Consider the following 27,388-nt stretch of genomic DNA (forward strand, 5'->3'; position numbering starts at 1 on the left):
AAACTAACACAACATTGTAAATCAACTATATTCCAGTAAAAATTAATTGAAAAAAGAATGATATATACTGAAGTGTTACAGTGGTTTCTTTAGAGAATGGCTAAGTACTTTCGTTTTCTGCTTTATGTATGTTCTTATGTACTTGCATATTTTTTAGGGTTTTGTTGCAGTATATTTGTTACAATTATAATTTTTTTCATATTTTCAGTTTTGGGTACAAAGGAAGAATTCGTTTATGTATTTGTCTCCATCACTAAGGACATAAGTTATTGGAAAGCTGGAATCATATCATATTAATATTTATAAAGTAGATGACATAAACATTCCATTAATCTATTTTGAATTGGTTTTCTTCTATACAGTTTAAAAGTTGATATTCTGTTTAACATGTACAGCATTCCCCCCTTACCCACAGGATATAAGTTCCAAGACCACCAGTGAATGACTGAAACATTGGATAGCACTGAACCCTATTTATACTATGTCTTTTTTCCTATACAGACATACCTATTGTAAAGTTTAGTTTATAAGTTAGGCACAGTAAGATAATATGCTAATCACTAGCATCACTCCTCTTGCACTTTGGGGCTGTTATTAAGTAAAATAAGGGTTACTTGAGCACAAGCCTTGCAGTACCAGGACAGTTGATCTGATATCCAAGAGGGCTGCTAAGTGACTAAATGGGCAGAAGCAGATACATTACAGAGACACTGAACAAAGTAGTGATTCACACACCAGGTGGGCTGGAGAGTGATGGCCCAAGATTTTATCACGCTACTCAGAACAGCTCTCAATTTTAAACTTATGAGTTGTTTATTTCTGGAACTTTCCATTTAATATTTTCAGATCCTGGTTGACCACAGGTAACTGAAACCATGGCAAATGAAACCAGGGAAGCAAATCCATGGATGAGAAGGGACTACTGTACTTCATTTCCCATAGTTTTATACTTAGTTATATAGCTGACCCTTGAATAATGTGGGGGGTTAGGGATGCCAGCCTTCTGCACAGTCAAGAATCCACATAAACCCTTACAATTTCCCCTCTGTACCCATGATTTTACATCCGAAGATTCAACCACAGATTGTGTAGCACTGTAGTATGTATTTATTGAAAAAAATCTGCATATAAGTGAACCCATGCAGTTCAAACCTGTGTTGTTCAAAGGTCAACTGTATTTACAAATTTGTCTCCATAAGTACAAGTTCCTTGGGGTAGATGACATGCATTCCCTATACGCCTCTAGAAGTTCATTGCAAAGTGTAGACTTTCTATAAAGTTTGGATGGTGAGTGATTGCAAAACACTCCATGTTCAGGCCTCAACCCCTCCACCCATATTCTCTTTCTCTTCCACAGTGGAGCTTTGAGTTTAGAACATACTGTCTCTCTCTTTTTTTTTTCTTTTAAAAAGAGTTTTATTGAGATATAATTGACATACAATGAACAGCATATATTTAAAGTGGACAATTTGATATTTTCTTATTAGTGATCTATTTTATACATATTAATTATATATGATAATCCCAGTCTCCCAGTTCATCTCCCCTTTCCCTCCCTGCTTTCCCCTCTTGGTGTCCATGTTTGTTCTCTATATCTGTGTCTCTGTTTCTGCCTTGCAAACCAGTTGATCTGTACCATTTTTCTAGATTCCACATATATGCGTTAGTATACGATATTTGTTTTTCTCTTTCTGACTTACTTCACTCTGTATAACAGTCTCTAGATCCATCCAGGTCTCTACAAAATGACCCAGATTTGTTCCTCTTATGGATGAGTAATATTCCATTGTATATATGTACCACATCTTCTTTATCCATTCACCTGTCGATAGACATTTAGGTTGCTTCCATGATCTGGCTTTTGTAAATAGTGCTGCAGTGAACACTGGGGTGCGTGTGTCTTTTTGGATTATGGTTTTCTCTGGGTATATGCCCAGTAGTGGGATTGCTGGGTCATATGGTAATTCTGTTTTTAGTTTTTTAAGAAACTAATATCTCTTGTGAGAGTATGAATCTAGTAAGGAATGTCTCTAATTTAGGCTTTGAGTCAAAATAGACAGTGGTGCAGAAGACCTTGCTTGGGACAGAATCCACAACTTTGACCTGGAAAGAGACTTAAGAAGAAGGTCTGCACACAATTGTCATGACCTTGATAATGAAAACCAAAATATGGTGACTAAGTTTCCTCCTTTAGTCTTGGGAGCAAATTTATTACTTTTCAGAATTAAACTAAAGGGAGAAAAAAGATACACCTCTTCTTCTACCAACGTAATAAAGCCTAATAGCAGGAAACAAGAGATTAATCCTGAATCACTTTCTTTAGGATGCTCTCCGTGGGCCTGGCCATCTGATTAAAGTATTCAGATGAACATGTGCAAAGAAATACAAGCCTGTGTGCAATTCACAGGTACACTCACAAAATGCTAGGATTACCTTTTCTAGCAAGGCAGGAAATACTTACCATAGGATGGGAAGACCTCAGTTCAAACTGAATAAATTATTAGTCAAATAAACTAGATTAGGTAATGAGATCTTGTGGAAATATCAAAGACATCAAATTGAAGTTAGGAGGTTGTGGGTTTAATTTCAGATTCTAACTAGATGTAGGATCTTGGACCTGTAATAAAACATTTCTTGGCCATGAGTTTCTCTTCTCTAAAATGAGGAAATTAAAATGGATAAGTAGTTTTCAAAATTTTTGTTGTTGTTTTGAATATTCTAGGAAACTGTCTTCAAATATAAGTTTAGAGAAGCTCCATGTATACAAACATAAGAATGAAACTACTCTGACTGAATCTGGCATGGGAGCCTGGAGCCATCTGTTCCTACAAGGCTGCCTTTGGTGGGAATCCAGGGAACTTCAGACTCCACAAAGCTCAGTGTAAAAGTTGCATACTCCTTGGAGTCACTTCCATTTATGACTGGCTACAACTCAAGGAACCTAATAAAATTAATCGCTGAAAGTTACAAATTAGACATTATGTTGGGTACAGATGTTAGCCTGGGAAACATGGAGGCACCAATATCCAGTGACTACTCGCCGTTAGTTATTTTTCACACCTTGGGTGCCTTGTGACAGAAAATCTTTCATAAGTACTAGAAAATTTCTATAAGATCTCCTCACCTAATCTAGTTTATTTGACAAATTATAAGCAACTGAAAAGGTCCTAGAAGATCTTTGTCTACCGAAACTATTGAAACCTAATTCTGATTTTTATAGTAAGCTCCCTACTTTACCAAGTTCTAACTAAGCAAATGTGATTACCTTAGAATAAACTCAAATTTAGCTTTTCTCAGGCTACCTAACTCTGACTATAGCTAGTTCAGCACTGGTCCAACAACAACTACTTGGGAACCATTGACCGACCCTAGTTTCAAAAAGTACAAAGCCCTGTATCCACCCAAAAATCACAGACAGATCTCCACACTGCCTTCTACATAAATCCTCAGATCTCCATACTGCCTTCTACATAAATCCTCAGATCTCCACACTGCTTTCTCCTAAACAAACAGATGAGCCAACAAAGAAAAATGCTTCCAAAGTCTCATTTTAATTTGCAAGGAGAATGAACACTCTTGCATGCGTCATGTTAATATTATACACAATAATAATATTTTTCTCTGCTATGTTTTGTAAACCTCACTGAAGAAACCAGAGGAAAGTTAAGGCTTTCCACACCATTTTCTTGACCCCCTCTCAGTGGGCTGAGCTGAGCCATTTTCATATTGACCCAGATTTTGTAGGTTTCTGGAGCCATGGAGAATCAGAGTAGATAGGAATAAACTCCTGACAGATCAAGTTCCGTGGTAAATGTTAAATAACATGACTGAGTCAGCAAAATGATGGAATAGAAGGTTTCAGCCCTCATCCCCCCACAGAAACACTGATGTGACAGTCATTCATGGACGAAAATACCTGCATAAGGGCTCCAGAGTCCAGGTAAGAGATTACAGAACCTGGGTGGAACACAGAAATGAAAAAAAAAAGACGCTCTGAAGAGGGTAGGGGGACAGTTTTACTTAACCTGTGTCACCTCTCCCCTTAAGCCTACGCACCACCAAGAGAGATGCCTCACCTCACACTTAAGATGGCTTTATTACAGAAACCAAAAGATACCAATGTTGATGAGGATGTGGAGAAAAAGAACCACTTGTACACTATTGGTGGAAATATAAGTTGCTGTAGCCACTATGGAAAACCGTATGGAGTTTCCTGAAAACATTAAAAATAGAATTACCAGATGATCCAACTATTCCAAGGAAATGAAGTCAGAATCTTGAAGGTCCTGAACCCACATATTCATTGTAGTATTATTCACAATAGCCGAGACAAGGAAATGACATCCATCAACAGATGAATAGGTAAAGAAATGTGGTCTATACATACAATGAAATATTATTCAGCCTTAAAAAAAGGGAAATCCCACCATTTGTGACAACATGGATGAAACTGGAGGACATTTTGCTAAGTTAAATAAGTCAGACACAGAAGAACAAATTCTACATGCTATCACTTATAAAATGAATCTAAAATAGCCAAACTCATAGAAACAGAGACTGGAATGGTAGTTGCCAGGGTCTGGGGTGAGGGGGAAACAAGAAGGTATTAGTTAAGAGAACAAAGTTTTCATTACACAGATGAGTTAAGTCCTAGAGCCCTATTGTACAGTATATACTGTTAACAATATTGTAGACTTAATTTGTTACGAGACTAGATCTTACATTTTGTTCTTATCACAAAATAATAATAATAATAGTAATAATAATAATAATAGGACTGGAGGAAACTTTTGGAGATAATGGATAGATTTAAGGCATAGATTGTGGTGATGGTTTCATGTGTGTATACTTGTCTCCAAACTCATCAAGTTGTATATATTAATATGCATAGCTTTTTACATGTAAAAATAAAATAAAATACAACACAAAAACATGACCAAGCCCAAGTTCTTCTCTAATTCACAGATGCATTTTTTTTGTTTTGTTTTAAATTTTCATGTTATTATTTATTTATTTATTCTTTAGAGCTTTATTGGAGTATAATTGCTTTACAATGTTGTGCCAGTTCCACTGTACAACAAAGTGAATCAGCTGTGTTTATACATATATCCCCATATCCCCTCCCTCTTGAGGTTCCCTCCCACCCACCCTCCCTATCCCACCCCTCTAGGTCATCACAAAACATCGAGTTGATCTGCCTGTGCTATGCAGCAGCCGCAGATGCATTTTTAAAGGTGTTCTCTTAAGCCCAGGCACAGCAATGAAGGCCCAACACAGCCAATAAATAAATAAAATTAATTAATTAATTTAAAATAAAAGAACACAAACATCTGTTCGCTGGGGGTTTAAAAAAATAAAATAAAATAAAAAATAAAAGTGTTCTCTTGTTCCAGGGCACATCCAAGCACTTTAAAAAGTGACATTTATTGTGTTTTCTTCCTGATCACAAAAGTGCTGCATGCTCATTAACGGAAACGTGGAAATTACAAGGCCTCTGGTTTCTTTGATTGCACCAAAGGGAAAGCCAAGCATCCTCCACCATCCTGTCCTGTTCTCTGGATCTAAGTTGCGTCCTTCTCCATCCTGACCCCCTCTCTTGATCCAGGGTTGGCTTCAAGAAGTCATTTAACATATTGGTCAATTAGTATCTTAAAGGTCAACTCTATATTAACTGCTCCAAAATGAAAACTATTGCTTTTGGTGTACCCGTTTCCACTCTACAACGTGGCCTGCTGAATGTTAGCTTTAATATTCTATGACTTGGTAACCACACAAAATGACTCCATTTCACATTTTATTTTAATTTTATTTATTTTATCTTGAGGCCATATTTCACATCTCACTCATCTGGGAGGGTCCCTTTAGACATGGACCCATGCAAAAGAAAATGTTCTCAAGAAATGTATATGGCATAATATAATGTTATATATTTGAAAAAGGAAACAAAAGTGTATATGAGTAGTGCCACAATGTTAAAATGCACAGATTCATCAAAGAACAGAATATAGGAACAGAGACTAAAGAAACTTACCTAGTTAGTTTGCCACCTGAAAGTGGCATTTCAAATCAGTTAAGAAAAGATGAATTTTTAATAACAATATTAAAGCATAAAGCCAACTATTAGGAAGAAAAAGAATGATCCACATGAGTTAAGGAAAAAATGAACTCCATTAGGTCAAAGATCAAAATGTAAAAAACAAATCACAAAGTGTTAGTGATGAGGAAGATTTGAAATCTATAGTTTGAGGCCTGCTATGTGAACCCTGCCTGTTAATAATTACACAGAAATGATTGAATAAGTAGAAAATGTACTGTTCTTGCCTCTGCTCGCCTTTGTCTGAACTCCCGCAGCTTGTAACCCTCAGCAACAGCACCCCCTCCGCCGCCGCCCCCCCCCGCCCCCCCCCCCCCCGTTCTTTAACCACCTGTAATTTATAGAAACCGTGTAACCAATCAGTTAGTACCAACTGTAGCTATATGTCTTAATCTATAAAAGGAGAAAACTGGCCCGAAATGGGGCCCAGAATATTTGGAGCATTAGCTCGTCTGGGTCTGCCCGCTCAATAAACCTGAGCTCTCCAACTCTCTGAGTGTGGTGCTTGGTTTCTCATGGGATCGATTTCTGCAACATTAGACGAAAACATAAACAATTTTTTTTTTCATAAGTAACTTTAAAAAATATAATCGGGTTAAAAAAGCCTGTTTACTTAGGCAAGCTATCAAAGCCAAAACTCATTAAAAAAAAGAAAAAAGATTGATTTACATATAAATTAAAAAGACTGGGCAAAAGTACCACAAACAAAATTAAAAAACAAAACAAAACAAAACAAGAAAATATATTTGCAACACATTTGACAAAGCTCTAAAACACTGTGTATATAAAGTGAGGGCTAATTTATTTATTGTATAGAGCTCTTTCTAATAAAAAGGAAAACTCCAATAGAAAAGTGGACAGGAAAACATGCAGGCAGTGCTCTGAGAATGAAATGCAAATGACTCATAAATGTAAACAATAACGCTCATTTAAAAGAATGCAAATTAAACAATGATGTAACATTTGTCACCTATGAAATTGGCAGAGATAAATAGTTGAAAGATGTGCAAAGTCTTTGGAAGGCAGTTTTACAGTAACACTCAAAATTTAAAAATTCAAATACCCTTTGACCTATCAATTCCACTGCTAGGGATTTCTCTTAGAGATAGACTCCTACACATATAAAGAATAGATATTGTCACAGATGTTCGTTTTAGCTTTGTTTTAAATAACAAAAATATCTAGAGATGAGCTAAACATTTATCAATAGGAAATGATTAAGTAAATGAAGGTATAGCCATACATGGAATGCAATGAAGCCAGTAAAAAGACTGAGTTAGACAAGGGCTGATTTGGAAGGATATCTAAGTATATTAAGTGGGGAAAAAAGTAAAGAAAATGAATATTTTATGCTCCTATTTAGACATAACACTACATTTCTTAAAAGGTGAACACGTATGGCCGGTACACTGAACTAGCAGGACTTACCAGTTAGAATCATCAAAGCAACTTTACTTTTGGCTCTGGTCCCTTTAAGTTTGCTGCTAGGTGGAGATGGTTTCTGCCCTCTTCCTGGATTTTTCTCCTGACTTGCAGGTAATAAAAGTTGTACAGCCACTGTATGTTATAAACCACATTCAGTTTACTATCCAGTGCCAGATGATAACCAAACTCCAAGCTTGATTGAATGTGAAACCTGATCCACTTCTCCTGTCCAGTCTGCTGTGGGATGCTGCTTGAACCCATCTTCCTTTTCTCTTTTCGTGCATTACTCTTCCACCTGTTGACTTAAAAAATATATATATATATGCACAGTGTGAGTTGCGAGTTAAGTTTTATTTGGGGCAAAATGAGGACTGCAGCCTGGGAGGCAGCATCTCAGATAGCTCTGAGAAACTGCTCCAGGGAGGCAAGGGGAGGAGCCAGGACATATAGGAGTTTTGCAACAAAGGACAGGTAATCAGGAACCTCAAGAGATTGTTGTTAATTAAAGGAAGCCAGATATCTCAGTTAAGGAATTTAGCGCGGTTCTATGTACAGCAAGATGCAAGCTTTGGGGTCACTGAAGTCATTCCTTTGGTATGTACCTTAGCTATCTGGGGCCTGCATTTTCACATCCTGAGTTTCCTCAGGGCTCACCACAGCCAGTGACTTGCAGTCTGGTGGCTGGTATTCTTTTCAGCGAGGGCTGCAATCCTTGACGTCTGTGACATCCTTTGTTTATTGATATGGCAGGAAATATTCCATTTATAAATATTCCATTCATCACACCCCATCATTTTCTGTCTCGCTCTTTTGATTTCTGAACCAGCTTTCATGGAAGCCAGGGGAGGGAGAAGAATGGCAGGAGGAATAGGATAGTTGTCACTTACCTGGTGTGGGCTTAGGAAGGCTTCATGCCTCCAGGGTCTGGCAAACATTTCAAGCTGACATTTTTCCCTCCTGAGAGAATTTGTACATTTTCCTCCAGCCACTGCTTCCTTTCTGTCCCTGCCTTGCAGGTATGCTCCTCCAAATAGCAGACTTTCTCTGTTGGGGTCCTATTGCTCTTCCATGGGCAGGGTTTTAGATGGATCCAGGCCATTTTTCTTTTCCGTGTGGCCCACATTTGATATATGAGAAAGAGCAGGCTCGAGGCTGGGAGACGTCTCCTGAGACTAACACAGAATGAGAGAACAGAGACAGGAAAAGTGAGAGACAGAGACACAGCCACAGAGAAAGCCAGGAGACTGGAGAGGTAGGCAGGGAGCAGATTGTGTAGGGCCTTGAGAGCCTGCACCTCAGAATCTGGGGTACAATTCAATTCTAACAAATTAATAGAGGATCCTCAATAAATATTTGTTGAGGTTTTTGTTTTCCTTGTTTCGCTTAGTTCTTTTGTTTTTTAAGATTATTTTATTTATTTATTTATTTATTTATTTATTTATTTTTAGTGGCATTGGGTCTTTGTTGCTGCTCACGGGCTTTCTGTACTTGTGGCAAGCGGGGGCTACTCTTCATTGCAGTGTGAGGGCTTCTCATTGCAGTGGCTTCTCTTGTTGCAGAGCACAGGCCCCAGGCCTGTGGGCTTCAGTACTTGTGGCTCGCAGGCTCTAGAGCACATGCTCAGTAGTTGTGGTGCGCAGGCTTAGTTGCTCCGCAGCATGTGGGATCTTCCTAGAGCAGGGCTCAAACCCACGTCCCCTGCATTGACAGGCGGATTCTTAACCACTGCGCCACCAGGGAAGTCCTCACTTAGTTCTTAAGAACTACACAGTCAAGTTGGGGACGTAGACATGTACACCAGTGCTTTACAGTACAGTACGGAGACATGAGACGAAATGCAATGCCCTGTTCATCTCGGAGAGGCAGCAGTGAGTGGTGGCGTGAAGTGAGATCTCAGTTTCCTGCCCAGGAATTGAACCTGGATGAAAACCAGGAATCCTAGCCACCAGACCCCCTGGCACTTGGCTCCAGTGAAAAATGCATTTCTCACGGAGGCAAAAACTAAAAAACAGGTACAAAGTTTATTATTAGAGTCATAGCACAACAACAAGTGGGAGAGCACACAGAGAAATAGTTTGTTTAGTTAAGACAGAAGCAAGGCAGAGACGAACACCTGGAGACAAAGGGTGTGGGCATCCTCCCTAACGAGGAAGAGAACAGTAAAGAGGTGATTAAGTCATCTATACAGGGCATCTCTTCCGGGTCTTTGTTTACCTTTGGCCAATTATCTGGCTTCTTTTTCCACATCTGACCTGACCTAGGACCCTCCACAAACATGCATGCGCAACTTTTTTCCAAGATGGTTTTCAGCCGGGAGGCCTATGGGGGGCTTTAGCATCACATGGTACGGGGTGGTGCCCCCTCCTTTTTGACCCCCAGGAGCCTTTCTGTACATGTGCAATGTCTCCCTTGCCCCAAGGATGGGAAATATATGACCTCTTTTTTTTTAAATTTTTTACAATATACTTATTATTTGTGTTTTTATTTTTTTATGATTGTGATTTATTTTTATTACATGTGGTTATTTTTTTTTAAATTTATTTATTTATTTTTTAATTTTATTGGCTGTGTTGGGTCCTTTTGGCTGTGCACGGGCTTTCTTTTTAGTTGTGAGTGGGGGCTACTCTTCGTTGTGGTGAGCGGACTCCTCATTGCCGTGACTTCTCGTGACTTCTCTTGTTGCGGGGCACGGGCTCCAGTAATTGCAGCACCTGGGCTTGATAGTTATGGTTCACAGGCTCTAAAGTGCAGGCTCAATAGTTGTGGCACACGGGCTTAGTTGCTCTGCGGCATGTGGGATCTTCCTGGACCAGGGATCGAACCCGTGTCCCCTGCAATGGCAGGCGGATTCTCAATCACTGCGCCACCTAGGAAGCCCTATATGACCTCTTGATCCTTTACTCAAACAAGGTTTAGCCCCTCTCTGTTCCTGCCATGACTGTTACCTGCCATGACTGTTATCTTAAGGTGTCCACAGGAGACAAAGCCTGGCTATTTACCCTGCTTCTTTTTTTTACTTCCATTTTGGAGAGCAAACAGAAGACTGATTTTTTTTTTTTTTAAGCTCTTTATTGGAACATAATTGCTTTACACTCTTGTACCAGCTTTTGAGGTATACCAAAGTGAATCAGCTGTATTTATACATATATCCCCATATCCCCTCCCTCCCGTGACTCCTTCTCACAGAGACTGATTTTACATGCCTAACCTGGAGCTCATCTATCTCCTGTCTCAGGAAATGTAAACAGGAGACCAGTTGTAAGTGTCCGGCCTGAAGCCCACTTTTTCCTGTCCGGTGACATGTAAACAAGAGGCCAGTTGTAAATGACTAGCTTGGAGTCCATCTGTCTCCTGCCTCACTGTGAGCAGAGAAGCCAGCTACCCTGGGTGCAGGGAGAAGCAAGAAAGGCTCCATAAAGAAGTTGTCATTTGATGGTATCGGAAAGAAGAGCTGTAGGGTAGGACCAGCTGGGATGGTGGCACTGTCTGATTAGATGACCAAGAATAAGCAGGCCAAAGGTGATGTGAGTATGGAGGGAAGAAAGGGAAAGAAGAAGACAGATCCTAGATGATGGGGAAGGGGGATTTGGGAGCCAGAAAGCAGACTGAGGGGGCAAACCAAAGTACCATCTCCTTCCCTTCTCAGGGACCAGATCCCTTCAGGGTGAGAGTGGAGGAAAAGGACCTCTCAGTGGTTGTCTCCACGGCAGCTTTTTTTTTTTTTTTTTTTGACAGCTAGCTGGCATTACACAAACCTGGGTCTCATTGCCAGGAAGTTTCACAAGGCAGAATTGCCAGGGGAAGTCCCTGGAATTTCCTGGATTTCTTCTTGCTTCCTTCCCATAAGAGAGGCTGTTGAAACCTCAAGGGCATAAAGGGCCCAGAGGCATCCCAAGGAAGCTGACCAGGGATATGGGAGCAATCACCATGGACCAGAAGTCTCTCTGGGCAGGTGAGCACTGAGCTGATAATTCAGCAGGAAGTTAACGAGGAGAGAAGAGGTAACATAGGTAACATAGACCTATGGAAATGGCCGTCTTCTCCTTCTGGGACTCCAGTCTCTCTGTTTACCCCCTTATCAAAACCTATTGAGTTAAGGCAACTGCCCTAGGGGACCATCTGATCTTTCCTAGGTGGGCAAGGGAGCAGTAGCAGCCGGAGCCCTTCAGACCATCAGGGGTGTTGTCAGTCTGCATGTGCACAGAGGTACCTCATGTCCAGATTGTGATGTATGAGCACTGCCTTGGGAGTCCCATGTTTCATGGGCTCTGCTTTCTGCACATTTCAAAACTTTAGGGAACCTCACATTTCTTGTCTGCAGAATGATTTGTTGGGGCAAATGTTTTCTAAAATCCCCCTTTCGACTCAAAAGTTCTGATCCCAAACTCTGGCGTTCATGGTGGCTGAGAACTTGGGTGAAGGTAGGAATGAGACTAAATAAACGGGGCTATGGGTGGAGAAGGGAAGTATGCTGGGCGGAGATAGGGTATGTCTTATGGAGAAAAGGAACCACTTCATTGTGTCCTTACCTCTTTCTTCTAGTCTATGCTCTCAAGCCATGCCTGCCCACTTGGAATTGGCAAGAACATTTTAAGTTCCCTGTTGAAGGTCTCAGCTCTGGACCCTTGGGGGAGCAGCCCACAGGGAGCTGGCACTTTGAAGAAGGGCCTGGAGGCCGACCTGACAGCAGATGTGGCAACCAGGATTCTCCTACCCACTTAGCGCGTGTGTGGAGGACCCGCTCCCTAAAAGTGTCATGAATCAGCAGGATAGAACCCCTGAGTCCAGTTTCCCAGCCCCAGGCTCTGTGGAGAAGGCACCAGCCCCAGCTGCCATCATCCAAAGTTTTATCTCATTTTAGACTGCCCTTTTCTCCATTTTCAGAACCCCCAAATGTCCTAGAGTGGGTAAGCCCAGACAATGTCCCCAGGGTGGGGTCATAATTCAAGGAATCTTGCCTTTGGGTGAGGTTTCCTGAACCAGGGTCCCACCCTTTCCTTCTCTTTAGGAGGGTGAATTAAGGTTAGAATGGTCTCACCAGTCCTCCCAGGTGTTCTGTGGAGAAGAGGCTGGACATGACCTCAAACATGAAGGCTTAGAGCACTACCAGGGCCAGCTTACACTCCTCAATTCACCTTGCCTTGTTTTAAGAGTTGGTTGTCTGCACACAGGGTGACTATTATCTCAATTCACCCAAGAAAGTTCTGATCCAAGCTGGTACCCTGGGAAATGATGAATAATGCTCCTTTTCACTCTGCAAAGTGTCCCATTGGACACTAAACTATTTGATCACCTTAAGTATATTCAATTCCAGACTAGGCTGTGAGCCCCTTGAATACAGGGACAGCAGCAGCTTCACTTTAGCTTCCCCAGTATCTAGGACAACACTTGGCACAGAGCAGGCAGTTCAATTAACTTTGTTGGATAAATGAATGAGCAAATGAAATCCCAGTCTGGAAAATGTTTCCCTGTAGGGCTGTGGACTCCACAAGGCACCCAAGAGCTGGGGACCTCACAGCTGTTTAAAGAGACCTCAGCAGCTGTGGCTGGAGCACCCAGGGGAGGTGTAGTTATGTCTTGCACGGAGGCACACCCACACACTCACTGCCAGTCTGAGACAGAGACCCAGGTTTGGCTTAACAGATTTCCTTCTCACCTACCTCTTACAGGTTTAGTGGTCTTGCTGCTTCTTCAGGAAGGTAAGTAGTCAATGAGTCACTGCTGCCTGGGTCCCCTGAGCTGTGTCCTTTCTGATGTTTGGTGTAGGTCTCTGCTTCATTCTTTTTCTCTTGATGACTCTGCCAGGTTCTGACACTAACATATTGATGACTCTGAGTTTTTGTTCTGTGTGTCTCCTTGTGCATCCATGGTCTTGCTTCTATCTTTTGAGCCTCTCTCTCTGTCGCTCTCTCACCCAGTTAAATGTTGTGTGTATCATCACTCTTTTTATCCGCTATCACTGTCTTTCATCCACCCATCCGCATTGAATCTCAGTGCTCTGTGGATGTCTTCCATATGGACAATATCTCTGTCTCTCTATGTGTCTCTTAATTTGGGTCTGGATGCTCAAGAGATAGCACTGGGGGCCCAGGATGAATGACCCTCAGAGGCTCTGGCTGAATAAGCAAAGGAGGTAATGGCATTTTGGGGAGAAACTTGTGGCATTCTGGTTCCCCATTGGCTCTCTTTCCTCTACTCCAGGTTCTGCCTACAAACTGGTTTGCTACTTTAACAGCTGGTCACGGGAGAGGCAGGAACCAGGAAAGTTTACCCTTGAGAGCATTGACCCCTTCCTATGTTCTCACCTCATCTACTCATTTGCCAGCATCAGTAACAACAAGATCATCATCAAGGACAAGAATGACGCAATGCTTTACCAGGCCATCAACAGTCTCAAAACCAAGTCAGTCAGATGGGAGTAGGGAGCATCCAGGGTAGGTTTTGCGGGAGAGAAGATAGTTCTAAACTGGGCCTAAAGCCTTCTAGCTCCATGCATTCATTTGTGCGTTTCTTCATGTGTATTTCCTTGGCTATAATCCTGATCCTCCCTGTTTTTCTCCCCTGTGCCCCATCCCTTCACTGAACTTAGCTGCTAAGCAGCTAGGGTCCACTTATTCATGTTCTAGCCCTAACTCTTCAGGCAGACTTTTCCCTGGCAGCCAGTAAAGAAGTAACCAGTTTATTCTTCTACTCCAGGAATCCCAAACTGAAAATTCTCTTGTGCATTGGAGGGTATCTGTTTGGTTCCAAAGGGTAAGACCACAATCTCTCTATTTTTTGTTCCTTCTGCTATGTAATTTCTAATCATCACTGCTTTCCCTCCTCTTAAAAAGAGACATTGGATTAGGCTTTAGAAAGGTTCTCCCTTGGGTTCGATGGCAAAACTGATCTGAGTTTTGTCCAAAGTTGAGGCCTAGCACTATGTCTTCTGGCGTCTTGGGAGGAACTCTGCAGGAGCTTAACACAAGCTAAGGCCTGGGAGAAACTGAGCTGGAAGCAGTCTTCAGTAAACGCTCAATTATTTACATGAAGGTTTTCTACCTGATGGACTACAGGGAGATGGTTTTAGTTGGGAAATGTAATTTTTTTAAGGGTTTAAGGGTTTTGAGGGTTTGACTTTGCACCGTGAGGGTGGGTCAGGTGGGTGATTTCCACTTAAAACCAAGTCCTTGACCAGCAGCAGTCAGTGGACCACGATTTCCTGGGTAATGGTTGTACAGCCAGATGGCCTGGAAGTGCAAAGCAGCATAGGGGCAATTGGGTCTGTTTTGCTTAAAAACAAAATAGCTATTAATATGAGACATATGCTATAAATTATAATTCCTATTCACTGGAAAATGATACTGCATTTGCATCAAGAGCTAAATAAATACAAATATGTAGGGAAGAAAGGCACCTTTTTGCAATCTTCAAATACAGTTAATCTAATTTTGAATTTCTTCTGCTTTAATTTTTTTTCATTTTTTATTTTTTAAATTTTATTTATTTATTTATAATTTTTTGGGGGGTACACCAAGTTCAATCATCTGTTTTTATACACATATCCCCGTATTCCCTCCCTCCCTCGAGTCCCCCCCATCCTCCCCATCCCAGTCCTCTAAGGCTTCTTCCATCCTCGAGTTGAACTCCCTTTGTTATACAACAACTTCCCACTGGCTATCTATTTTACAGTTAGTAGTATATATATGTCTGTGCTACTCTCTCACTTCGTCTCATCTTCCCCTTCACCCCCCGCCCCCTCCCAAACCTCGAGTGCTTTAATTTTTTTAAAAGTGCCAACATTTGAAAAAGTCCAGAGATCTTAATCTCAGTCAGCAGAGGCTTTCAGCTTTCATGAGAAGTCTGATGAGACATCTTTCTCATGCATCTGGTCAGTAATCTTTACAGCTGGAGCAAGCAGAGGAAAGAAGTAGCATTAGAAGACTTACATAGATGAGTGACCTAGGAAAAGTTAACATACCTCTCTGAGCCCAGTTTACCCATCTGTAAAATGTATATCACAATATTTACTTCATAAGATGCGTGCAAAGATTTCAAATGAGGTAACATGTGTCATGTGCCTGACTTAGTAATGTCCAGTAAATGTCAACTTTTTCTTCCTTTTTCTTTTTATTATTTATTTATTATTTATTTTTTGGCTGAGTTGTGTCTTCGTTGCTGCGTGAAGGCTTTCTCTAGTCGCGGCGAGCAGGGTCTACACTTCATTGCAGTGCTCAGGCTTCTCATTGCTGTGGCTTCTCTTGTTGTGGAGCCTAGGCTCTAGGCACGTGGGCTTCAGTAGTTTCGGCGTGCAGGCTCAGTAGTTGCGGCACACGGGCTTAGTTGCTCCGCAGCATATGGGATCTTCCCGCCCCAAGGATCGAACCCCTGTCCCCTGCATTGGCAGGCAGATTCTTAACCACTGTGCAACCGGGGAAGTCTCCTTTCTTTCTCTTCTCCTTCTTTTATACTGAATATTTTCATCTATGAAATAAGAGAACTGACCTAATTAACTTCTAAAGACTCTACCAGTTCAAAACTTGTAAAACACTTAGCAACAAAATTTCTATACACAGAAAGCAAAAAGATCAACCTACCTAATTTATTTGGTTCTGCATTAATCTCACCATGAACTCCTTTCAATTATTAGTGGGTTTTCATGACAACTATCCTTCTGATTCCCAAATTCTCTCTCATTCCTAATACTTGTTTAGCTTTGATTCAATTAGAAATATCTTCATTCATTCATTCTTACATGCGTTCATTCATTCTTACATGCATGCATTCATTTATTCAATCAATAATTTATTGAGTACTTATTGTATATTAGTTTAGTGGTTAAAAGTAGGACTTTGGAGATAAACATATTTGGTTTGGATTTCTCTTTAGCTATATACAAGCTATATGCAAGTTGTTTGACTTTAGGCAATTTCTTTAATGTCTCTATGCTTCAATTAAAAAAAAAAAACTACAGAATGAGGAAAATAACAGAATCAACCTAAAGATGAAGTTGTGAGGGCAGGCAATGCAAGCGTGCAAGCAAACTGTGTAGTTAGTGCTGATGTGCAATAAGGGCCCAGTGATTGCAATAACTACTGTTATGTATTAACGTTGTCATTATTATTAGGTAAATGCCAGGCTTTGAGTCAGGTGCTATGCAGCAGTACTTAAAAATGTGTAATGTACTGACTTGCTTCTAAATTTCTATGGAATTGTTGTCTTTCCTAAAATTGGAGGCTTCTGCCTAGAGCATCACTTGCAACTTCTCTCTAAAATGGGTATCCCTTGCTTTTCTTCTAATCACTGTGAGCACGTCTGAAATATAAGAAAAAAGTCACAAACCTATGTCAACCATGTTTTTCAGATAATAGGCCAGGTTTTGCGATCTCCTCCACTGTGCTGCTGAGAGACATGCAGGAACCAAATCCTCAATTTAATATTAATTGAGACAAATGAATTTGAGTCTCGAAATCTGTTTGGGGATGCGAGGTGTTGCGAGAAGTGGGAAGTGATACAAGTCAAAGGATATGTCATCTGGAAAATACCAATATCTTGTCTACAGCTTTGGATTTTAAATACTACTGGTGCCCTCTGTGTGGGCAGTTAAGAATCAACTTCCTGGCTTAAGAATTTTAGTTCAGATGAAAGTCCTTGAGGGACTGCTGCTTTCACGGTCCTCCTGGCTTTTTACCAGAAACTCTGAGACTGGGGAGATCTAGGTTGCTTATTTGAGACTGGGTTGCTTGTTTGGGGAATGTGAAGTCCCTATGAAGTTCATCTCTGCTTTTATGAAGCTTTCCAAAATGTGATCACTTTGGGATAGATCAGTCAGGATCAGTATCTTCAATCCCAATTTAGAGAGGGCAAGATTGAAGCCAGAGAGCTGGTTAGTAAAAAAAAGAGGCCACTAGAAAGGACTCTGACCTGGGAGTTGAACCCAGATCTCCCGACCCTAAGCCCACCACACTGCAAACTGCTTTTTCAAGGATGTAAGATATTAAAGAAAACCAGAGCTGGACAGTAATTAAAGAGGTAAAAATAGATTTTATTCAGGAAGTATTGTAATAGGGGAAAGGAGACCTCAGTATAGGACTGGGCTCAATTCTGGGTACAGCAGAGGCAAGTGGGGATTTATAGCCAAGGAGCAGGTTGGGGGTGGAGGTCAGTGGGTGGAAAATTACTAAGAGGAAAGGTTAGAGGTAGGGAGATTGTTACTAAACTGACTCAACAGAACTTTTGCTGAAGGCAGGCCAGGATGATCAGATATCACCTGGGGGATGGTAGGGGATGAGGAATTTGATCAGATACTGAAGATGATCTGGTATCAAGGGTGGGGGATTCTCACTAAACTGACTTAGGATTCTTGCTAAAACTGGACTCTGCAAAGATAGGCACAGAAGTCCAAGGTCAAACTCTAGTTGAGGAGAGGGTTCAGAGGAGTCTGGCTAAAGTTTAGTCAAGGAACATCTTTGTCAAAGGCAGCTCCATGACCCTGCAGAAAGGTCTGCAGAGAACCCAATCTTCCACCACCCAACCCAATCAGTTTTCTGGCCCAACAATCCTTCCTCTCCCCATTTGTTTCAAAAGATAGATAAATGGTGAGAAAATATTGGGTAAGGGAAGACTATTTCAAGATTTCTGTGAAAAATATGCTGTGCAATGGCTATCACTTCCTCTTTCCAAGAAACAACTGTATTGCATCTACCCAGGTTCCACCCCATGGTGGATTCTTCTACCTCACGCTTGGAATTTATCAACTCTGTAATCCTGTTTCTGAGGAACCATAACTTTGATGGGCTGGACATAAGCTGGATCTACCCAGATGTGAAAGACAACACTCGTTTCACGGTGCTGATTCGTGTAAGACAAACCTCATGGTACCCTCAGTGCGTTAACAAGTGGAACCCAGGGCCACACCAGGAGAAAAAAAGGAAGAGATTGGTTCTGGCTGGAAGACAGTCCCTTCCTTCCAGAAGCACCCACTGATGGAGGAAAAGCCCTAGGTCCTTGTTTATGGCAAGGACAACATCAAAGAACAGAGCCTCCTTTCACAATAAACATCACCGAAACAAAGCTGCACCCATGTAAAAGATTATGGGGCTATAGAATCTCCTGAGCACTGTGAGAGTCTCACAGAAGTTCTATCAGACAGATTAGAGAATCTATTAGGAGGAAACCCAGATAGTTGTTCTTGGGGACAATGAGAATGGGGATCCTCCTGCCTAATATGGAGATTTCCTGAGCACAAGGCAGGAGGCATCCCCATGTGGGAATGGGGAGAAAAGGTTTGATCTTTCCATCTAATGAGGTTCTAGAAACGTCCTATCAGGCAAGAACCTTAGTGCTGTCCTCTGGGAGGGAGAGCTGATCTCTTGTGGGTTTTTTTTTTTTTTTTTCATAGGAGTTAGCAAAAGCCTTTCAGCAGGACTTTGTAAAATCCACCAAAGAAAGGCTTCTCTTGACTGCAGCAGTTTCCGCAGGGAGGCAGATAATTGACAACAGCTATCAGATCAAGAAATTGGCAAAGTGAGTACATTGCAGGACCCCCTCCATCTCTCTGCCTCCAGCCTAGCTGGTGCAAGTGATGCGTATGTCTGAGGGATGAAGGGAAGAGGGTGAGCATGAAGGTCACTATCCTAACCATGTCATCCAGGCAGAAACTTGTCCTTTATGGCTAATTTCAATCCTTCTAACAGCATCCAAAGCACTAAGCGAAAATATATATACAGTTGACCCTTGAACAAAGCGAGGTTAACTCACGTGTAATTTACAGTCAGCCCTTTGTTTCCATGGTTCCTCCACATCTATGGATTCAGCCAACCACAGACCATATAGTACCATAGTATTTACTGTTTAAAAATGCCCTTGTATAAGTGGACTGTGTAATTCAAACCTGCACCGTTCAAGGGTCAACTGTAGTTGCTTCCACCTCTGCTCATGACAGAATCTTTTCCTTTGCTTTTGGCAATCTAGGGAACTGGATTTCATCAACCTCATGTCCTTTGACTTCCATGGGTCTTGGGAAAAGCCCCTTGTCACTGGCCACAATAGCCCCCTGAGAAAGGGGCGGCTGGACAGAAGAGCAAGTTCCTACTACAATGTGGTGAGTCATAGGGAGGAAGGGTGGTGGGGCATTGGTTGTGGGGCAAGCTGAGGACAGTGCAGCTTGGCCAGAGTTACTTCTGTCTTGAACTGAGGAAGGGCTGAGCTGCCAAGAACAACTCAGGTAACCCTGGAAGCTGGTGAGAACAGGAAAAATGTCTTGACCAGGTATAGTAAAATGTCACCCGGAAAATGTCAGAGGACTTCGTAGTTGAAGTGTCCTAAGCTTTGTCCCTGGCCCAAGGTGTCAGCCACCGCCCCAAGTCTTCTCTTAATTCTCCATCCATGATACATTTCCTGGTGCCCACGTGGATGTACAGGACTTGGTATTTCCCTGTATCTGTCTACATGTCCTATTTAATTTGATCTTCAAAATAGTCCTTTGAGGTTGGCTGGTCAGGAAGCATTACTCTCACTTCACAGGTGAAGAAATGGAAATCTGGCAAATTAATTGCCTATTCAAGGTCATGCTGATGTGCAGGTCCTAAAAAGTGGAAAATGAAAAATCCAAGGGAAAAATGTCATTAACAAAACAATTTTGTTGTGGTGGTACATATACGTAGATGTGTATTCTTAAAATCGGGCGTGAAAAAATGTTGTCTGGGCTGCATATTTCCAGGCCTTCGTATTTAAAATTGCAAAAGGGGTCAGTCCAAAGCTGGGTATTCTGAGGTTTTCTAGAACTCCATATGATTGAGTCACATCAAGTCCCCTTCATTCCTTCCTCTCTATTGACTATCTTTAAGGATAAGGAGACATATCCTCATTTTCTCTAACCCCTTATTCTGTTCTAGAGGGCAGCAAGGCCCAAACTAGCCTCTGACCTCTTACCTAGCCTCTTGCATCTGATGTCATTGTGAGGCCCCACAGACTAGGGTCTGATGGCCACCTCCCCACCCACCCCCCGCCCCCACCTTCATCAGTAACACAACTAGCTGTAGTTAGACAAACTCCATAGGCAATTGACTCAAAGGGGAAAGAAAGATGGGGACAACCTTGATTTCATGTTTTCTAGGTTACTTATCTGATTTCTTTTGTGATGAATTGTTCAGTTTTCTTTCATGATTAGAAAAAGCTGAATTGGTCTCTTAGTGCTGAAGAGCATTAAGTGCATTAGAATAAGCACTCTGGTTCTGGTGGGACCCTCCATGGTCACTGAAGTAGAAAAGGAGTCAAGGAGTCACTTCTGTGAATTTGGGCTGTAGGCTCAGAAAAGCCTGACACCTTTCTTTCCCATACACACTGTGCCTCAGTCTATCTTCTGTTTCTAGGAATATGCTGTGGGATACTGGATAAACAAGGGGATGCCTGCAGAGAAGATAGTCATGGGCATCCCCATGTATGGACGTTCCTTTACACTGGCCTCTGCAGAAACCACCTTGGGAGCCCCTGCCTCTGCTCCTGGAGCTGCTGGCCCCATCACCAAGTCGTCAGGCCTCCTGGCTTATTATGAGGTACCTGGAACCTTCTTGTGCCCTCAGCTGCCCCCATCTCTGGATAGAGTTTTCAGCTTCAACCTGACAATAATAAAGTAACACATCCTGAGTGCTGGAAAAGGAAGTGTGGAGTACTATTGGAGTATGTAAGAGAAGCTCCTCCCTCTGACTTGGGAGGGGGTTAGGGAATGCTTCCTGGAGGAAGTGACATTAGCTGAAATCTGGAGAGGAAGTGGAACTGGTGAGGAATGGGGATGAGTGGAGCAGGTATGGGAGACTGAAAAAGGGAGACTGTCCTAGGTTTTTGACTTGGGCAACTAAGTGGATGGTAATGCCAGTTTTGCTGAGTTGGGGAAGAGAGGAAGAAGCGGAGAGGGCACTGGTCCCAATCATGAGATCAGTTTTGGACATTCTGATTTTGAGGAGCAAGTGGAACATCCAAATACCTGTGGACATATAGATAAAAAGTGAATGGTTAGGTATATGTGTTTGGATCACAGGGGGCCAGTCTGTGCTAGAGATGTAGACTCTAAAATCATCAGCATAAAGATGGCATTTGAAGCCAAAGCATGAGAAGTGACAAAACCCAAGGACCTCCTGCACCTAAGGGATAGGCAGAGGAAGAGGAGCACATGAAGGAAACTGACAAGATCAACAGAAGGTAGGTAGAACCCGTACTGTTCTGTGCCAAAGACCTTAGAGAAGAGGGTGTTTCAAGAAGAGAGAAATGGTCAAATATATCAGATCCTGTCTGGAAGTCAGACAGACAACATCACAGAAATAATAATCAAAGGTGTTTGGCTGATTAGACCGTCATTTCTTTCTGCCCCCAATGTGAAAAAAAAAATTTTTTTTTAATGTATAGAAAGCACTGAAAATCAAATGATAACTCAGCCAACAGAAACTGTTGGGACACTCCCGTATCGCAAAGACTGGGTACTGTGAGAGTTAGAAATAAGTAATTCTTCATCCTTGTCTCAAAGAGCTTACTGTCAAGGTGGAAAGAATGTAGAATACAAATATAACTAGTTAAATAAGAGTTTAAAAACAAGATTACTATGGGGAATTCTGTGGCAGTCCAGTGGTTAGTACTCCACACTTTCACTGCTGAGAGTCCAGGCTCAATCTCTAGTTGGGGAAGTAAGATCCTACATGCTCTGCAGTTCAGCCAAAAAAAAAAAGAAAAAAAAAAAAAGAAACTTAAAAAAATAACCCGAGATAACAATAATAGTTAATAAAATTATGTAGGTATTGCAAAACGAGATGTGATTAAGTGGCCAATGTGGAAGGTCATGAGTTCTGAGATGGGTGGTGACAGGGGAAGGCTCTAGAGAAGAAAAGAGATACACACTGGGCCTTGAAGGATGGGAAGAAGTTGGATCAGGTAAGGAAAGGATAATATCCTACATCTTGGTTTCCCCTTAGTGTCCTAGCCTAGCCTCTCATCACTGGTGTGAACATGCTATGAACCCTCACTGAGGGACTTGGCATCCACTGAGGTACTCAGTGAGTTTAATGTTCAATTTTCCCTCTCATCTCACACAGGGGAGTGACTGAGGCACCATCAGTTCAGTTGGCAAGGGGAAACAGGCATGCGTCACCATGAAAGTCCTCACTGAATCACTCAATATGAGGGATAAGAGAGGTCGGTGCTCAGAATCTGCTGGTAGGATTTTAGTACGACCACTGGAGACACACTCCCCTATTTCACGGAAAATTTAATTTGATTGTTCAGTTTATCACCCTAGATCATTATAACCCTGACAAACTGGTATTTGCTTAAATATGCAACTTACCATTTTCCACCGTCACTGAGGCAAACATGAGTGTAAATAATCTAAAAAAAGTAAACAAAATCCAAAATGAGTTTTCTACGTGACCTTAAAATGCGTTTTTTTCCCTGCAGATTTATCTCTTTTAGTAGTTTTTTCTTATGCCAACAGAAAGAGGAAATAGCTGATGATGGACGTGGGGGTCCCAGCACAGGCACGTTGAGAAGGGGAGAGGGCAGACGGAGAGCCGCGGGGTTGAAATGGGGATAACCTACAGGGTGGGGGGTGATGGCGATGGTCATCGTAACGCTGTGTATTTGTAAAGCGCTTTACTGCCTTCAAAGTTGTTCTTCTCCTAACACACGTTAATTCATTTGATCCTAACAACACTATTGTAAGGTAGGTATATAGGAGACATAATTATAATTGCTTCCATTTTGCAAATGAAGAAATGGGACGCTTTACTGGTCAGTGCTGAGATCTGATGTGGAACTCAAGTACTGTGTGCCCTCTAGCTGTTGGTGGCTCCTCCTGATGAAGCCTGAAAAAAAAAACAATTCCCAAATGTTCACCTCGGACCATTCATTCTATATATTGTATCTGGTCATTTCTCTCATTGATCCCTGGAGTGAAAATTTTGATATTGTCCGCAAGACCCTAGTGTCTTACCTTCCCTTCTATTTCTAAAGTTCAGGAAGAACCCATTGCTAACCCTCTTGCTCCTCCTCCTCCTGCCAGATCTGCCAGTTCCTGCAAGGAGCCAAGATCACAAGGCTCCAGGACCAGCAGGTTCCCTATGCGGTCAAGGGGAACCAGTGGGTGGGCTATGATGATGTGCAGAGCGTGGAGACCAAGGTAGGTAGGCAAGAGGCTCTGGGACAGCAGAACACTCCTGTGGGTGGGGAATGGGGTGTGTGGCCCAGTGCCTCAGTTGTCTGTGTGGAAGGAGCAAAGCCTCCGGGGCTGCATTCTAGGATGGGATCCAGTGGCCTCTGTGGCTCAAATCTAGTCGTGACTCTAAGTCACACCTGTGAGCACCTATGGTACCTGTGGGAGAGGTGGAAAGGATGCAAGGAAGAATTAAGAATCAGGGGAGATGTGAGGAGTGGAGAGAAGGGAGGAGCGAGGAGAAGGGAGAGGGCACAAAGGAGACATTGGTGCCTGTATAGAGTAGTTACCTGCCTGATTGATCACCTCAGGACAAACCCTTCAGTCCTTCGCATGGATTACCTCCCTAGGAGCCTCCAGATTTCTGAGCCTACCAGTTCTTAGACCTTGCTAGGACGTTTGTTTGCCTTCCAGGCTTAGAGCAGGACAAAGGCATCCGTGTAAATGACAACCCAATTGTCACTGAAATCTTACTAGTGGCCTCCTAGTTTCTACTCCTCCTGGAGCCTCTAGCGTTTCAGAGCCTCCAAGAACACTGGGCCTGGGGTGCAGTTATTCCATGAGAAGTGGTTAGTAATGGGTGATCTTATGAGCCTCCCTAAGCATCCTTTCCCTTCAGGGAGTCCATGGCTCCATAGGCTGTAAGTTGAGTGCTGCATACTAAGCTCAAACCCTTATCTGAACCTGACTTGGGCCTTGGACCTTTAAGAATCTCTTTTAACCTCTGTATGCCATTCTGTGCCTCCCTCAGGCTAAGTTCCTAAAGAATCTAAACCTGGGAGGGGCCATGATCTGGTCTCTCGACCTGGATGACTTCACCGGCAAATTCTGCAATCAGGGCTCCTATCCCCTTATTCAAGCTGTCAAGAGAAGCCTTGGCTCCCTAGGAAGGTAACAGAGTCCAGGGCAGGCTGGGCGTGGGTGGAGCACTGGGCAGAGTGGGACACAGGAGACTGGGGGAGATCGTCTTCATATATTTGGACTGATCTATTCTTACGTTCCTTTGGACCTTCTGCCTTGTTTCCTTATCAGTTAGGCTTGTTCTGTCCTTTTGGTGGGCTTCCCATAGATTTTTAAAAATATAACAATAATGATTTGGTTACCATTTATTGAGCACAATTTGAGCTAAGGGCTTTCTTTTCATGTGGAGTGGGCATAAACGTTGACTCCACAAAATCATCAGCCTGTTTTAATTTTCTAAATCAGAGTACATCTGACTTTATGCCCCCCACTGCTGAGAAATCCAGTCTCTATCATTATTGATGCTCCCTCCCTCTCCCCATCCGCACAGTTGATCTTACTTTAGTCTAGACATTCAGGAGACCTCATGATCATTATTGATGACCAAGCCCCCTATTGCCTTAACAGCAGGTGGTTTGGCTACGGCTACATCCTTGGGCCCCAGGTTCCCTAGGTGAATAATATGCGTATCTCCTTGTGCAGGTGAGAGCCATTGCTGACCAGCCATCTGTGCTGACATCCATCGCAGTGGAGGAGCAGGAGACTGGGAGTCACTGCAGACAGACCACTGGAGAGGATTGGCCATGTTGTCCTGGAGAAGGGCCCAGAACAGTTCAAAATCTCTTAGACCATATGATTGGGCAGCAGCCTTCCACCTCTGAACTTCTATGGCTTAGTTACTTGACTCAGGCCTCTGCTTGCTGACTTGGGCTTTGAAATAGTCTTTCTTCTGTTTGCAGGCTTGACTCACAGCTGAGCAGGCAAGATGACCTTGCTGCCTGCTCCCCCTCTGCAGGAATTCCTGGGTGGGATTCTTAGAGGCTCTCCAGATGTCTCTCCTCCAAGCCTCCCCTTGACTTTCTCTCAGACTTCAGACTGGGCCTGGCTTTGTTCTCCTGCAGCTGCTGACTTGTCGTCCTGAAGCACAGTAAAAAAACCATTTGCTCCAATCAGTGTGGCCTCATTTGTGCAACCTTTGACCTTCTGGTATAAGGCTGTCCTGTCTCACCATTTGTGGGGCCCAGGACTAGGGTACAAATGGAGGCCTGCCTATCATATCTCTAAATATTTAAAAGAGCCAAATATTAAAATATGATTTATACTCTTACCAAATATGATTTCACAATGACCTAAAAGACCAGGTTTGAATTTAGAATTCTCAGAATTCTGCACCAGAATGCAGCAGCTTGTGTCCTTGTTTCCCAGCTGGGCAACCCCCTTCTCTTCCCATCTCTAGCCCCATCTCACACGGCAGGGACCTCACATAACACACTTTATATCCAAGTTTCGTCTAAATCCCCCCCACCCCCGCACCTCTAGCAAGTGTGTTCATACTAGCCTCACATGTGGTCCACACTCAGGATGATGGGACCAGGAAAAAGGGCTGTGCAGGCCCTGAAAGTGGGCACAGGCTGTTTGGGCTATTTGGGCAGGAATCCTGGGTATCTGGATTAGGATTTAAAAGAGCAGGGATGTGGGCTTCAGGTGGATGTGCCCTTAGCCCTGCAGTCTCCTCATCTCATGGTGCCGGTGCAGCTGGAAGAGGACCAGAATGGAGCCATCAAAAGCAGGGGGTAGAAAATTGTGGCCGATGGGTCAAATCTAACTCACTGCTTGTTTTTGTAAATCAAATTTTATGGGAACACAGCTGTGCCCAATTTGTTTACATGTTGTCTGTGGCTGCTTTCTCTCTACAGTGGTAGGGTCAAGTAGTTGCAACAGATCAGAACAGCCTACAAAGCCTAAAATATTACTATTTGGCCTTTATGGAAAAGTTTGCAATTCTTCCTCTAAAGCATGGTGCCCAAAACAGGGACTCAGGCTGCTTGAAATCTAAGACTGTTTCTGAGTTCAGACACCCTAATTTCAGGATTCTCCACATTCTCCCACTACTGTCTCAATCCTTTCCTTATTGAAAAACAATTTTTATCCTAAACTTTCTTTTCTTTTTAAATTTCTTTTGCCTGCGCAGCATGCGGGATCTTATTTCCCCAACCAGGGACCGACCTATGTCCCCTGCAGTGGAAGCGCAGAGTCTTAACTACTGGACCGCCCGGAACGTCCCTTATCCTAAACTTTGAACGACACTTTCATGTGCATATTTAATCCTCATGGCTTATAAAAGAGGCATATAAGCCCAATTTGCAGATGAGCTGACTCGGGCTCAGGGAATCTAAGGTCATATATCTAAGGGGTGGCAGCACTAATCTTGGAGAGAAAGCCAGTAGGCAGTGGCTTGAAGCAAGATCTTAGTTCCCTGCCCAGGAATTGAACCTGGGGAACCTGGATGAAAAACCCAGGAATCCTAGCCACTAGACCACCCAGGGCTAGAGGCTAGAAGCAAAATTTCCCTGGCCCTTGCCCCCCATTAAAAAATGAATTTCTCAAGGAGGCAAAAACTGTAAAACCAGGTACAAAATTTATTATTAGAGACACAGTACAACAAGCAGGAGAGCACACAGAGAAACAGTTTGCTTAGTTAAGACAGAAGCAAGGCAAAGATACACACCTGGAGAGAAAGGGTGTGGGCATCCTCCCTAATGAGGAGGAGCACAGTAAAGAGGTAAAGAGGCGGTTAAATCATCTATATAGGGCAGTTCTTCCGGGTCTTTGTTTACCTTTGGCCAGTTATCTGGTTTCTTTTTTCACGCCTGACATGTCCTAGGACACTCCGCAACATGTGTGCGCAAGTTTTTTCCAAGATGAATTCTAGCCCCGAAGCCTATGGGGGG

The 27,388-nt window shown here is 42.6% G+C and overlaps 1 protein-coding gene across 2 annotated transcripts in view; it reads left to right on the top strand.

Moving 5' to 3' along the window:
• Window positions 1–25,597, top strand: part of CHI3L2 (chitinase 3 like 2) — a 51,183-nt gene extending 25,586 nt beyond the window's left edge. Inside the window, exons 2-13 of one of the 2 annotated variants that reach the window (XM_057737745.1) lie at window positions 10,755–11,940; window positions 12,062–13,218; window positions 13,721–13,922; window positions 14,216–14,272; window positions 18,208–18,358; window positions 18,900–19,024; window positions 19,472–19,601; window positions 20,872–21,054; window positions 21,537–21,697; window positions 23,547–23,663; window positions 24,448–24,587; window positions 25,140–25,597. In XM_057737745.1, the coding sequence (XP_057593728.1) occupies window positions 12,948–13,218; window positions 13,721–13,922; window positions 14,216–14,272; window positions 18,208–18,358; window positions 18,900–19,024; window positions 19,472–19,601; window positions 20,872–21,054; window positions 21,537–21,554 (1,137 nt within the window). In that variant the 5' untranslated portion in view covers window positions 10,755–11,940; window positions 12,062–12,947 and the 3' untranslated portion in view covers window positions 21,555–21,697; window positions 23,547–23,663; window positions 24,448–24,587; window positions 25,140–25,597. Of the gene's footprint in view, window positions 1–10,754; window positions 11,941–12,061; window positions 13,219–13,720; window positions 13,954–14,215; window positions 14,273–18,207; window positions 18,359–18,899; window positions 19,025–19,471; window positions 19,602–20,871; window positions 21,698–23,546; window positions 23,664–24,447; window positions 24,588–25,139 lie in introns of both variants that reach the window. The other variant, XM_057737678.1, reaches the window with a different exon arrangement.
• The last annotated feature ends 1,791 nt before the right edge of the window (window positions 25,598–27,388 follow it).

The sequence above is a fragment of the Hippopotamus amphibius genome, chromosome 1 (genome assembly GCF_030028045.1).
Source record: "Hippopotamus amphibius kiboko isolate mHipAmp2 chromosome 1, mHipAmp2.hap2, whole genome shotgun sequence".
In the NCBI taxonomy this organism is placed as follows: Eukaryota; Metazoa; Chordata; class Mammalia; order Artiodactyla; family Hippopotamidae; genus Hippopotamus; species Hippopotamus amphibius.